The sequence below is a fragment of the Poecilia reticulata genome, chromosome 3 (genome assembly GCF_904066995.2).
Source record: "Poecilia reticulata chromosome 3, P_reticulata-male-v2, whole genome shotgun sequence".
Classification (NCBI taxonomy): domain Eukaryota; kingdom Metazoa; phylum Chordata; class Actinopteri; order Cyprinodontiformes; family Poeciliidae; genus Poecilia; species Poecilia reticulata.
The window spans coordinates 2205407-2219108 of NC_088832.1; the positions used below are offsets into that span (position 1 = coordinate 2205407).

Here is a 13702-nt window from a genome sequence, read left to right on the forward strand (position 1 = left end):
GGTGTTATATTTAATGATAGTAAAAATTTAAAGAAAAGATAAATATTTTTGTAAACTGCAAACAATTTGAGTTTCTGGTTGTGAACTGATCATATCACACTTGAGTTAATTATGTGTATATACCAAAATTACATGTTTGTGTGTTTTTGTTGTTTTATTTGATTTCTAAAATAATTGTTTCAGTGGTATGACAAAGTGACATGTGGACCGCAGTAAGGATAGCCGAAACATTGATGCAGCTAAATGTGGATCGTAACTAAACTAAACTAAACTAAACTAAACTAAACTAAACTAAACTAAACTAAACTAAACTAAACAAAACTAAACTAAACTAAACTAAACTAAACTAAACTAAACTAAACTAAACTAAACTAAACTAAACTAAACTAAACTAAACCATTGCACCTAATAATCCATAGAGTCCAGCCTACCTGTGGACCATCCACATTCTCAAAGACGACAGGAGAGTAGGCAGCCTCAAACTCTGGTCCGTTATCGTTAACATCCAACAGGGGCAGCTGAACTGTGGCGCTGCCTGTCAAAGCAGGCATCCCGTGATCTGTTGCTATGACAACCAAGTGATGCTGAGCTGTTTTCTCTCGGTCCAGTGGCCGGGCCACCGAGAGTAGGCCGGACTGGTCGATGGTAAACAGGCCCTCAGGGTTCGAGTCTTCTGACAGACTGTAGGTGATTTCACGGTTCTGGCCCGAGTCCGAGTCACTGGCCACCATACGGGCCACGCTGGTTCCCACGCTGACGTCCTCTGGTAGCGGCGCCAGGGACAGGAAGTGTGGAATGAAGACAGGAGTGTGATCATTGTAGTCCTCCACCTCGACCACGCAGTGCAGAAAGCTGGAGAAGTCCAGATCCTCCACCTGGAAGATGAGACGCACAGTGTCACGTTTCATAAGGACAAAGAAAAACACCGACTTTATGACAGGCAAACAGAGTTTTTCCAGCTTTCCTTTCACTGAAATGCCATTCAGTATGTACAAGTATAAAGATATTAGTGGTGGGACTTGATTAAAACAGAGAAAAACAAGAATCCAAACCGATATCAAACCTTGGCTTTATGACAGTAAACAGAAAGCAACAGACAGAAATGTTTCACAGGCAGATTTAAAGATACTTTTGTGTACCTTCAGCGTGAGGTTGAACTTCTGTTCGCTGTGTCGCTCGTAGTCCAAGCGCTTCTTCAGCCTCAGGACTCCACGCTGCTCCTGCTTGTGACTGACCATGTAGAACTTCTGCTCTTGATCTCCGGCCACAACGCTGAAGGTCAGTTGAGCGTTTTCTCCAGTGTCTCTGTCCTCTGCAGCCAGCTCCAGAACCTTACAACAAAAAGGGACATTGTGAAAACAAAGCAGGTTCTGTGCATGATTGGAAATGGCTGGAATTTATAGAAGTTCTGTCATTTTGCAAAATTCACAGTGTTCTGCAGCATGTCAGAGCACCAACCGTACAGGTTATCATCCTGAAGAGCTTAGGGAAGAAGGCTAGATACATTCAGAAGAATGATATTGGCATAATTTTGGGTTTTTAATAATTAATTTGAACAATTCTTCTTTTGGGATGATGACACGATATTGTCAGTGGACATTTTGTGAAAGTTTCCATTCATGTGGATTTTGTCTAATCCACATAACACTGACATTAAATATATGTAGATAAAAGCTATGAGTTACACCGCAACTTAACATGTTGTCAGGTGTTCCTTAGTAAGGTGCAGGATGAGCAAAACAAAACAGGCATTTCATCAAGTTTCTGGCTCAGTGAAGTTCATGGTCATTTGGTTGATTTCCTGGAACAAACATGTTTATGTGATTCTTTATGTGACTGGTGTCCTAATTAAGTTTATTACAGATGTTTGCCTAGAGCAGTGTTTTGTGTTTGAGGGGCTGTGATTGCTGCCATGGAGTCACGGCCAAACAGTTATCTCAAAAAGAAACAATAAATATTTCTTACTATCACTTTAGTACCACAAAATATGACAATACATCTTAGGACCCATATTTACCAGCCTTCATGGATGCAGGTTTAACATGAAGATGAACTGAGAGGAAACCAACTAGGATCCAAGTTCTACACTATCAAACAAGACTGGAGATTACAGCTGGCCACACAGACAGAGGAGGAAAAGATGGAGGTGTATGACCACAGCAACAGGAAGAACCACTTTCAAACGCTGTAGGCCCCCTAACTGTCTCACATGGTAATGATAGGAACATGCTTCCAGTATTAGCTAAAAACATTTGACTGCCACTCCATGTCCCAGATCCATGACTCGCAAACAACCTGCTAAAGATATACCAACATCCAACGGAGTATCTACTGAACGACTACAACTCACCACAATTACTATAAATGACATTATTAAATTATCCAGCCTCTGAAATAGCCAACCTTATCCAGAAATCCAAGCCCCCCCAACAGTTCTTGTAAAACAATGCCTTTGTTCCCTTCTGTTTCTGCCATCATTATCTCCTCTCTTTCATCTGGAATTTTTCCTACTACCTTCAAAACTGCAGTTGTTTCTGCTATCCTTAAAAACCCTGGATTGGATCCAAATCATTTCAATAATCTCCACCCTATTTCTAACCTTCCTTCCATCTCCAAAATTCTAGAACAAACATTTGCCTCTCAACTCCATCTCCATGTAACCAGGAGCAGTCTGGTTGAACAGTTCCAGTCCGGTTTTCGCCCTGGTCATAGCACAGAATCTGCTCTCCTCAGAATCACTAACACTCTCCTCATGCCATCAGATTCAGGTTTACTTTCTCTTCTCATTCTCCTTGATCTCAGTGCAGCTTTCAAGATCATCTCTCTCACAGTCCTGCTCCACAGACTCTCTTCCATTGGTATCACACACACACTCCTAGTTTGGTTTCAGTCATATCTCTCTGGCCGCACTCAGTTCATCCAACTTAAATCATTCAAATCCCCTCAATCCTCAAGTGGCTTCAGGTGGGTCCCAGGGCTCTGTCCTGGGACCCCTCCTTTTCATAATCTATCTTCTCCCCCTTGGCAATATCTTTCGTAAATTTAACATCCACTTCCACTGTTTTGCCGATGACACCCAGCTCTTTTTATACACTGCACCAGATTTTTCCCTCCTTTTCTTCTCCCTCACTTCTTGTTTAGATGAAATAAAATCCTGGTTTGTATCAAATGGCCTCCTCAAATTAAACAGTTACAAAACAGAGTTTCTACTCATTGGCATTAAATCTACTCCCTCTAAAGTCAACAACTTTTCCCTTACAATTGACAGTTCTCTGGTCTCGACAACCCAAGTTAAGAGTCTGCGTGTCATTCTTGTCACTCTCATATTAATAATATTATCAGGTCTGCACACGTTCACCTCCGTAATATTAACCGACTTCGTCCGTCACTCTCCTTCCACTCTGCTCCCATCTTTGTCCATAATCTGGTAATTTCTTGAATGTATTATTGTAATTCTCTCCTGGTTGGTCTGCCTCATAAATCTCTCTGTAAACTTCAACTGGTTCAAAACTCTGCTGCTCGCATCATTACCAAAACGGCCTCATTTCACCACATCACTCCAATTCTACAACAACTTCACTGGATTCCTGTTTCATTCAGAATTCAATTTAAATTTCTGTTGTTTACATTCTAGGCAATCCACAACCTTGTGCCTCCTTATCTGTCTTATCTTCTGCACATCACCACCCGTTCACATTCCCTTCGTTCTTCATATTCCGTCCAGCTCAGTGTGCCTCTTGTCCATCTCAGCACCGTGGGGAAAAGAATCTTTTCTTACTCTGCTCCCCAACTCTGGAACGCTCTTCCCCCTGACATCCGTAATATTGACTCTCTTCTGACCTTCAAAGCACAACTCAAAACTCCTCTTTTCAACTTGTTAGCCTTCTCACTTTAACTGTGTAGTTATTTAGTGGATTTGTCTCTTTGTAGCCATTTCTTTACTGTTTAATTTGTGTGTTTATTTTGTAAAGTGTCCTTGGGAGTTTTGAAAGGCGCTGATAAATTAAATGCATTATTATTATTATCAACATTTTAAAGAACCCTCACGATTTTACTCTTCAATAACTGAAAGCATGAACGTTACAAATTACACATCTCAACATGAATAAAAGCTCACTTTAAGCCTAAAGAAACTCCACAAAGCCCTGATGAGCCTCTCTTCAGTTACGCCGTTTTGATCAAATGAACAATTACTGTTCCTGAACTTTGACTTTGTTGTAAAGCTGACTAATGACTCAGCAGAAGCGCTGAGTGCCGCCGCGTTATCCACCTTACTTCTGCTACAGGACAAGTTCCTATTTAAAAAAAAAAGGAATTTGTGCAGATTAAAAAACAAATTAGTTCCACTTAAGTTATCAACAACTACCAGCTGGCATATTTAGGAAATGACTCTGGATCAGTGCCAAAATTCTGATACATCTGAGCATTTTTGAGTCATTAAAGTTGCAAACAGATGCATAAAATAGATGGTCTAGACTTTCATATCTTGGTGAAACATTTAAACCCCTCAAGGTTTAACATATACGAGCAAAAACAATCAGGTGTGAAATCTACATTTGCATTTATTCCTACTAAGGAGTAAGAGCATGCTTTGAGTAAAATAAGCTACATTTCATGCGTTAAAGCCAGTGTTGACCCACCTGTGCGTTGGGCTCTGAATTTTCAGAGATCCGTGCCTGACAGGAATGATCGATGAACCTCGGAGCGTGGTCGTTGACGTCCATAATCTGAACGGTTGCAGTTCCAGTTCCCGTCATCCCTCCTCCATCTCTGGCCTCGACGAGGAGGAGGTAGGACTCCACCTGCTCCCTGTCCAGACCACCCAAGCCCACGGTGATGGTTCCTGTGGTGGGGTTGATGGTGAACATGTCTGAGATGGTGGGCACTCCTCCCACTTTGGCGTTTGTGGCGTCTAAGATGCCCACGATCCTGTAGGAGAGCACAGCGTTCTGTCCCACTGCTGAATCGTCCAGGTCAGTGGCAGTCATCTCCATGACGGACGTCCCGATCGCAGAGTTCTCTGCTACATCTCCGTGGCAACTGAGGGCGCAGGGGAATATGGGAGCGTTGTCGTTGATGTCCCACACGTTGATGATAACGTCCGTAAAGCCCGTCAGGCCTTCACCGCCCTCATCTGTTGCCAGGACGACGAAGCGCCAGACGGCACGTTCCTCGCGGTCCAGCGTCCTCTGAGCGTAGATCTTGCCAGTGACCTCATCGATTATGAATTCGCTCTCAGCGCCCTGGCCATGGAGGGAGTACCGCAGGGCCTCCTGGTCGGCATCCTTATCTGGGTCAGACGCCGTTACCTAGAACGTCACCAGTACAAGGAGAACATAACCAGAGCTTTTCTTTTTTTTTTTTAAATGCCAGACGGTTGCTGAAATATTGCTGAGGTGAAGAGATCTCATGAGGAAAGATGTTCAAATGTTGTTCTGCTCTGTGGAGTTAAGCACTCTACAAAGAAAATCCCTCCCCAAAAATATCTAGCTTAGGATCTGAAATAAAGGTGGAAAATGTTTTGATTTATATACAGCGATGTAGAACTAGAAAAAGTAGAATTGGTCCATATGTAGCTGAAACCAGAAGTGTTCTCACACTGAATAAAACAACACACGCACCCTTTTTTTCTCACTGTCTCTTGTTTTAGGTCAGTTGGAATGATCAAAATTACTTCTACTTGTTAAATGTCACAACAATGAGAAAAAGAATGTGTCAGAGATTTAATAATTAGTCTTCTAAATCAAAGTTTTACTGTCTCTTTAAACAACGAGGGAAAGTCCAGATTATATCATGGCTTTGAAAGTCTCTGATAGGTTAACTGACATGTTCAAGTTAATCTTCATTCTGTGTATGTAAACTTCTGGTTTGTACTACATCTTTACATTCTTAAAGGAATGTTCTTACACCTGTCATCTTCCATGAACATCCAGGCCCTTTTGCATTCCTGAGTACACTAGAAGACTATGTTATTCTCTGACTATTCCAAAATGTAGATTCTTCCTCTACATGAGTTCTTGTAATTTCTTTCATGTACCCTGGAGGTGACCTGCTTTGATGGCATGAGATGTTTTCACAAACAAAAATGGAAACACCACATCTGGAATTAACTCTGGAGTAAGTATATAATGGAGGAATTGTCCACACCTTTGAGTCAATTGCTAAAATATGAAAAAAAAATAAAAATAAATTATATATATATATAAAATAGTGCTTGGGAAACTTTTATAATTAATGTGATCTTTTTTTTATTTCTATTGTACGTTTTATACCAAAAGCATACTGTATTGTTACCGCCACTGATGAGAATAAATAATTATGTGATTTCCTCTAACGCTTTTAGCTATTTGCATGCCTGTATATACTTACACACACACACACACACATAGAGCACAAAGCTAAGACTAAAGGAAATGACATACTAGGGAACGCCTTCTTTAGGGCGTAGCTTAGATAAAGGCTAACAAAAAGAACTACAAACTGTTGTTAGATGCCATTTTGCTCTGTTAGCCCATAAGGATAGCATGAACCATGAACCAGCGCTCTGTATTAGTCTTAATAAATATAATTAATGGATTCAACTCACTGACTCTTCTATAGATATTACGATATGAATATCAAGCCGTATCACATATCCCCAGTACCTGCAGGACAAAGACAGGCGAACCGTCCAGCTCCTCGGTCACGCTGCCGTAATACTCGTTTACTGTGAACACGGGCGACTCGTCGTTCTTGTTCACCACGTTCACCGTCACCGTCGTGTAATCCTCCCACTTCCCGTCTGAAGCCAGGACATGCAGCTTGTATCTGAGGAAAAGTTTCAAATTTCAGAAACAAACCCTCCTCAGTCTGAATGAAGCCTTGTGAGTCACATTTTACGTAGCAACTTCTCAGGCAACAGCCTTTTAAATCGAGGTCCATGTTCAGAAGATCAGCAAAAGAAACATTGTTTAGTCAGTTTTCCTGTGGCAAAACTAGAAAATCTAGTCGTGTATTAGTCAAAACTCTATCTTTATCTGATAATTTTGTCAATTTAAGGGACAGTATTATGTGCCTGGGAAACCCACAGGCACATAATTTAATTTTATTTCAAAATTGTTAGTTTTCTTTCAGTTGTCGTACAAAATGCAACATATGGCAAATCTGACTTAAAGAAATTTGACTTTGTAATTTAGCACCTTGACATTGGGGCCTTGTGTCTTTAAGAAACTCTTGCTCTTTCTGAAACTCCACCTTCAGGAAGTCATCAGTACATCAGTACTACATCACTCATCAACCCTGTAACAATGTTTTTACCAGCGCTGCAGTGAGAAGTGGCTGGTATGACAGAAGCTGTGAATGTGGATGGACGTTCATGTGTTGAGGTTCACAGATGTCTTCTTTCTATTTTCAGCGCAAAGCTTGGGATGTTGTTTTATATCCCAACTCTAGTCTAAATGTCTTGATCTGTCTTTGTTCATTGGTCTTCCTGGTGCTGATTGTTCAGGTATCAGAGTAAACAGATCTGAATACAGATGGATGCCATATTTACTGATGTATATCTAATAAAACATTTGAAAACCAGGCATCACTTTTCTTTCACTTTCCTATTATGCATTGCTTTGAGTTGGTATAGCAAATAAAACCCATTTTTGTAACATAAATGGACTGAATTTATATAACACCTTTCCATTCACACTGAACACTTAAAGTACTTTACACTACAGATGTGAACACCTGTTCACACTTATACACAGATCAGTCGGTATTCTACAACCTTAGGATTGTAAAAGGACCTGGAAGGTTTAAGTTGTATGAATTTACTCACCCTTCCTACACAAAGCTTCTCTGTTTTCTGTTCTGACTTAAACACATGCATCTCTCACATCAGACTCTCCCACACACTTATTAAGTCTTAACTCTACATCTGAATTGGTCACATCGACAGTGAGTCTCACCTGGTTGGATGATGTTGGTAAATGAAAGATTTAAAAGTAGTGATATACTTTATGATTGGGAATTTAATGGGGGTTTTTTATTTCAGTGTAGGAATTGATAACTAACTCAACTAATGATTGAGGTAGTTATCAATTAAACAATTTCTTATTCTGATGATTAATCAAAGAAACAAATTGGCACATTCAGCAGATTTTTATGGTTTTTTTAAACAATATCATAGATGCAAATAGAGAATTAAATTCCTTTTTAAAAAAGAAAAACATTTTATTGCCTAAGTGCAATTTTTTAGAGACATCATACTCCAGTTAAATTTAATCTATTACTGATGTACTACACAAATATTTTAGTTATTGATTAATCTATTGATTTTTCTGAAGATTAATCAATTAATTTGATAAAAAAAATTATTTTTTTAAATGTAAGCCTTTTTCAAACAATACTATAAATACATAAAAAATGCAAATAAAAAAAAAAGAATTGTATTCATTTTTAAATAAGGAAATTAACAAGTAGCAACTACTATTGACAGTTATTGATTAATTCAATGATTGGTTGATTAATTCAATCAATGGTTTCGGCTCTATTGCAGTGACTGTGATTTTCCAAAAGACTTGTTTGGAGAATCAGATCACACATGCTTGCTCAGTCAACACGAAACTAAAATGTCTGAGATGTGCACTTGAAGTAAAATCAGAGGAAGAAGAAAAAAAGGCTCAGATTACAGATTTCCATCAGCACCAGCTGCATTTTCAACAGGCAGCTCATTTAAGTCAAGCTGTTTACTTTCTGTATTGATTTCACTGTTAAGCAGCTATGATAATGAAGCTGTTATCCACCATGTGCACAATAATGACAAATTGCTTCAAACATTTGTCTACCATTGCATGACTTAAGGTGGAAGCTTTTGGCGCACTTCACTGAGTGACTGTAGAGTCACCCTTAGTGCAGAAGCTCCCGGCAAAAATAATTACAAAGAACACAAAGGATTGCACAGTTCAGTGGAAGGAGTGTGTCAGAAAACACCAGTGGGAGCTCTGTGAAGACACCTATAAGGAATGAGACTTCATTTTAATCCCTGCAGGACCGCATGCTGTGAATGAATGAGCTCAATGATCAGAAAGGTATGGGAAAAGTTGAAATGAAGAAATGGTGGCATCAGAATAAGTTTCTGTGGCTGCAATGAAATAATCTCTCTCCTTACTGCTGCTTCATATCAGAATTTAACACATTAGATATCATATATTCCATATATATTTGTAAGCAGGTATAAGAAAGACTTTGGATGTTAGCCACTGCAGCAGCTAACTGTAACTCTGTGTGTTAATGCACATTAAGGCATATTTGTCTGGATATTTGTCTTCTACTGCCTGGACAGGCAGTAAGCAGGACAGGCAGTAATTTTGGCTCTTCATGGGCGTCTGCAGTCCCTAACCCCTCCAAATATTTGGGGTCCTCTTTATATATTTTTTATAAAGGTAAATCATTTTTCTATGCCTCCCTAAAGGTACATGGGTAAAAAAATAATAAAAATAAAAATGTTGGCTTCTCATACACACTGGATACTCTTGGTAACCAACCAAGCAACAGCTCAGGCTACTAAAGAGACTGGAAGCAGTAGAAGAAATATCTAACTTCCTGAAAACACTAAACATAGATGATAATGGCATCCAAAAACTCAAGGAAGAGTTATATCTCTCTTCAAATTTCACAATATTTTCTTGTGCGCACGAGAAAATATCTGGTGCACACAAGAAACCGACTTTTTTTTCTTGTTTTTACCTGCGTCCCCACAGGGAACTCTGTACTTTTCAGTTACCTGAGGTTTATTTTGGATTTTTAATGACTAAGAGAGAAATACCCTGCTGGTCCTGGAATATGTACACACACGTACACGCACGCACACACACACGCGCACGCACGCACACACGCACGCACACACACACACACACACACACACAAACACAAAGAAAAAAATCTGTCAACAAAAAAGATGTCTGTTGAAACAAATCTAAAACAACCTAGAAACATCAACAAAAAAATAAAAAAAGTTCAACTAAATTTTAAAAACTAACTGAATCATCTCCAATTTTAACTTTTACAGCTCAGCGCCAACGAATAGAAGAGGAAAATGAAGTGTTGTGTGGATGTGCTGTGACAGAAGGCTCACCTTTTGTTCTGTTCATAGTCCAGAGGCTGAGCGATGAAGATGGTTCCCACCTCTGGCTCCACGTCAAACACGCCGCCTGTGTTTCCTGACGTGATCTGGTAACGCAGCTTCGCATTCCCACCTGCACCAAAAAAAGAGCATGCTATTTAATATGCTATATAATACTCACAGGGTGTCTGCAAGTTTCACCTGTGAGTGAAACACTTAACACTTTATTCAGATCATTATGAATGAAATTTAAAACCTATACATCCACACAAATATATGAACTTTGTCCAGCCAACTGGTGATAAATGTAGACTTGCCCACGATAAGACACGAAAAAGCTAGCTATAGCTAGCAGGCTAGCATGTATGTTAGCAGTAGCCTCAACAGCCTTGAGTCGCAGAGCACAATGCTTAATTTTAATTTTAAACACATGAATTTCAGCCTTTTTAAGGGTGTGGACACTATGTACCTATAGTAAGTCATAATTTCAAAAAAAAAAAAAAAAAAGCAATAAAAAATACCTGCTTTTTGCATTAAAAAAAAAAAAATAAATAAATAATAATAATAATAATAATAATAATAATAAAGAAAAAAAAACTATTTTCTCACAATATTATAGACAATCTAAGATCCCTAGAATTCACTATACAATCTCTTCATGATTATACCTGAAATAAGCATTTGGTCATCTATTAGTGGCTGATCAATGAAATGCTCTCCTAAATGAAACTCCTGGTAAAGCCATGGTCTGCATCTCAATCCTCCACCCTGGATGTTAATGTGAAAGGGAAAGATGAGGCCTCTAAAGGCTAGATGAGATTCAGCGCTTATTAAGGAGATGAAAGTCAAGGAAGGAGGGAGCAGAATGCTCTAATCCAGATCGTTTTGTACTGTCTGTCTGTTTTCATTCTAAATGAGACATTAGGGAATACATAGGATTGTATTCCGTTGATTCATCCTCATTGTCTTTTTTTGCACTTGTATAAATCCCTTAAGCACTTAGAAAATGCTGAAATCCAAAAGGAGGAAAAAAAGCAGAACTGCACAGGGAATAATTAAAATAAACAAACAACTCCAAAGAAAATTAACGTTTTTTTCCCCCCAAATGTAGCAATTTTGAAGTTATATCTCCTCTCTGGGTGAGAGGCTTTACTGACCCCAGAGTGCCAATAAAGATGAAGTCTGGTGCTGCAGTCATGCATTTCTGGTTACATTCTGTAGATCATGTTGTACTTATGTAATATGAATTTTACTGTAAGTGATAGTGATGTATTTATAATGGAAATGTATTACGTTTTGACTAATGGGTTCCTCGTCCAACCCCAGTATGTTCCCCACCCTCCTAATGCCAATTATATTGAATGAATCACAACACAACTTAACCAAGAGCATGCACTTTGACTTTTTTGTTTTACTTTAAGAGAACTCAGATCATACTGTTATTAATCATTGACTGCTAGGCCAGTGTTTCTGCTCTGTCCTCTCAGACCCTCAGTCGGTCGTGGCAGATGGCCGTCCACGCCGAGTCAGGTTCTGCTGGAGGTTTCTTCTAATTAACAGTCCATTTTTCCAGTCTACTGTCATCACATGCATGCCCAGTGTGAGGAACTGCTACAAAAATGAGGATTTCATGTGATCAAATGTCTGTTGCCACATGTTTTGCACAGGAGGAGGGAAGGATTTCTGCAAGGTCAATGACTCTATGTAACCTGCTGGATCAAGATGGAATGCATGTAACTGAAGGTTTTTACATGATTAGATTGAACTGACTAGATGTTTCTGCATTTAAACTGAATGTTTACCTTGTAACGTGCCATGAGACATTAAATCAGTGCTTTGTAAAGAAACTGACCTAAAACTGAACTCAATTAGATAAAGGTTAAGAGCACATGCCTTGATGCAAATAATTGTCAAGGCAATTATAAAGTTTGAATTTTGTTTTGGAATAAAAATACTATTTCTACAATCAAAACTACTTTCATTTATGTGTTCTATTGCTTAAAAAGAACGTGTTAGCCAGGTCAGAACTCAAAGAAAATTGAAAAGGTCTGATTGGTCCATCTCTGAATAAATTATTTAGAAAAGACTGGGATTAAGATCAATTTATGGATAAGAAGCACGTACAGCATAAGAAACCTACTGCAAGCAAATCCTAAATAAATAAAAGTTGAAAAAATAAAGACAAAGGATGGCAGTGTCATGCCCCTTCAAGGTCTTTTGCCTCGGGCTGCAAAATAACTAAGTCCTCCTCTTCACCAGTCTGCCTACAACATCGTCTCATTTGTCCTAACAACCAAAGTACTGAGTACACTGGATTTGGAATTCTTTGCTGCTTATGGAAACATGAATTCTGCTTTCTACCAAAAAATCTAGAGGGAGAATGTTCGGCCGTCCTTTGCTGACCTTAGTCTCAAGCACACTTTGTGTTTATAGCTGGAATATGATCTAAAGGAAGCAAACCAGCAAGTCTGCTGCTGTGTAGAAAACTAAATGACAATTTGGAGTATCTGAGGTAAACACTGCAAATGAACAGAACTGAGATGATGTGGTCTGGTCTTAATTAGGCTATCCGTGTTGTAAAGTCCTTCTATGTGTATGAATTGTCTTTTCTTCCTCCTTGTGATGTAAAAGACTGGCTGGTTTTCACCAGTAGTGCTTAAGTTTAAGAGAAATTGATCTTTCCTGACTGGGAAGGTCAGAGCACAACAAAAAGTTGTTGATTTGGGGAGTTTTTTCTTTTTACAAGTGAAATCATAAATTGAAGAGTTCTTTTTGTATTTACTCAGGTTAAAATGTGACAGAACATCAATAACAGAAAATCTAAAAGGAGGCAGACTTTTTGTCAATTGCATTAATATTATTGTGGACATAAAATATTTAAAATATAAGCCTAATGTTGCATAATTACAATACTTTCTTTGTGGATGTTTATCTCTATGTTGTAAAGTGCCTGTTAGACTTTTTTTACATAGTGAATGTTTTTCCTTAATATGAGTTTATAGTACGCCCATGCTGTCGCATGGAGACAAGAGCAAAAATCGCTAACTTAGCATTTCTAGATAAGTGAAATAAAACATATCCCAATGTTTTCATTTGATTATGAGTTGTCAAATGGAGTCTTTCTGATGTGAAACATTTAAATACTAAGATAGATTATGGCCACGCTAAGAAAATAATTGAAAAAAGAGAATAATGTTAAAATAAACTGCAAGACAAAACTTATCAAATTTAGAGAATAAAGTCATATGGGAATAAAGTCAAAATAATATAAGAATAAAGTAATAGTATTATGAGAATAAGGTCAGAATATTATGACTTTATTATTTTATTATTATGACTTATTTCAACTGCATTCTCATACGATTACTCTCATAATTTTAATTAAGTAACAAATTTTTTTCTTAGTATGGCCCTAAAACTCTGTCAGCCAGCAGTACTATCAGCGAAAAGCTATACAAGAAAAACCTAATTCAAATACAGATAATAAAATATACACAGTTACTCCTATATAAGCCTCTTTCTCTCACTCAGGACGTAAAGGTGTTAGTTTCTGTCAGCCTGAAAAAGAGAAGATGCTGCGACATAAAGCTGCTATATTTGGAAGTTCAT

The 13702-nt window shown here is 38.4% G+C and overlaps 1 protein-coding gene across 1 annotated transcript in view; it reads right to left on the bottom strand.

Moving 5' to 3' along the window:
* The window catches only part of LOC103462246 (neural-cadherin), a 353789-nt gene that overhangs the window by 142605 nt on the left and 197482 nt on the right, over window positions 1-13702 (bottom strand). Inside the window, exons 17-21 of the mRNA XM_008404906.3 lie at window positions 10106-10226; window positions 6645-6807; window positions 4641-5309; window positions 1140-1331; window positions 432-875 (exon numbers count right to left, since the gene is read on the bottom strand). Of these exons, the coding sequence (XP_008403128.2) occupies window positions 432-875; window positions 1140-1331; window positions 4641-5309; window positions 6645-6807; window positions 10106-10226 (1589 nt within the window). The remainder of the gene's footprint in view (window positions 1-431; window positions 876-1139; window positions 1332-4640; window positions 5310-6644; window positions 6808-10105; window positions 10227-13702) is intronic.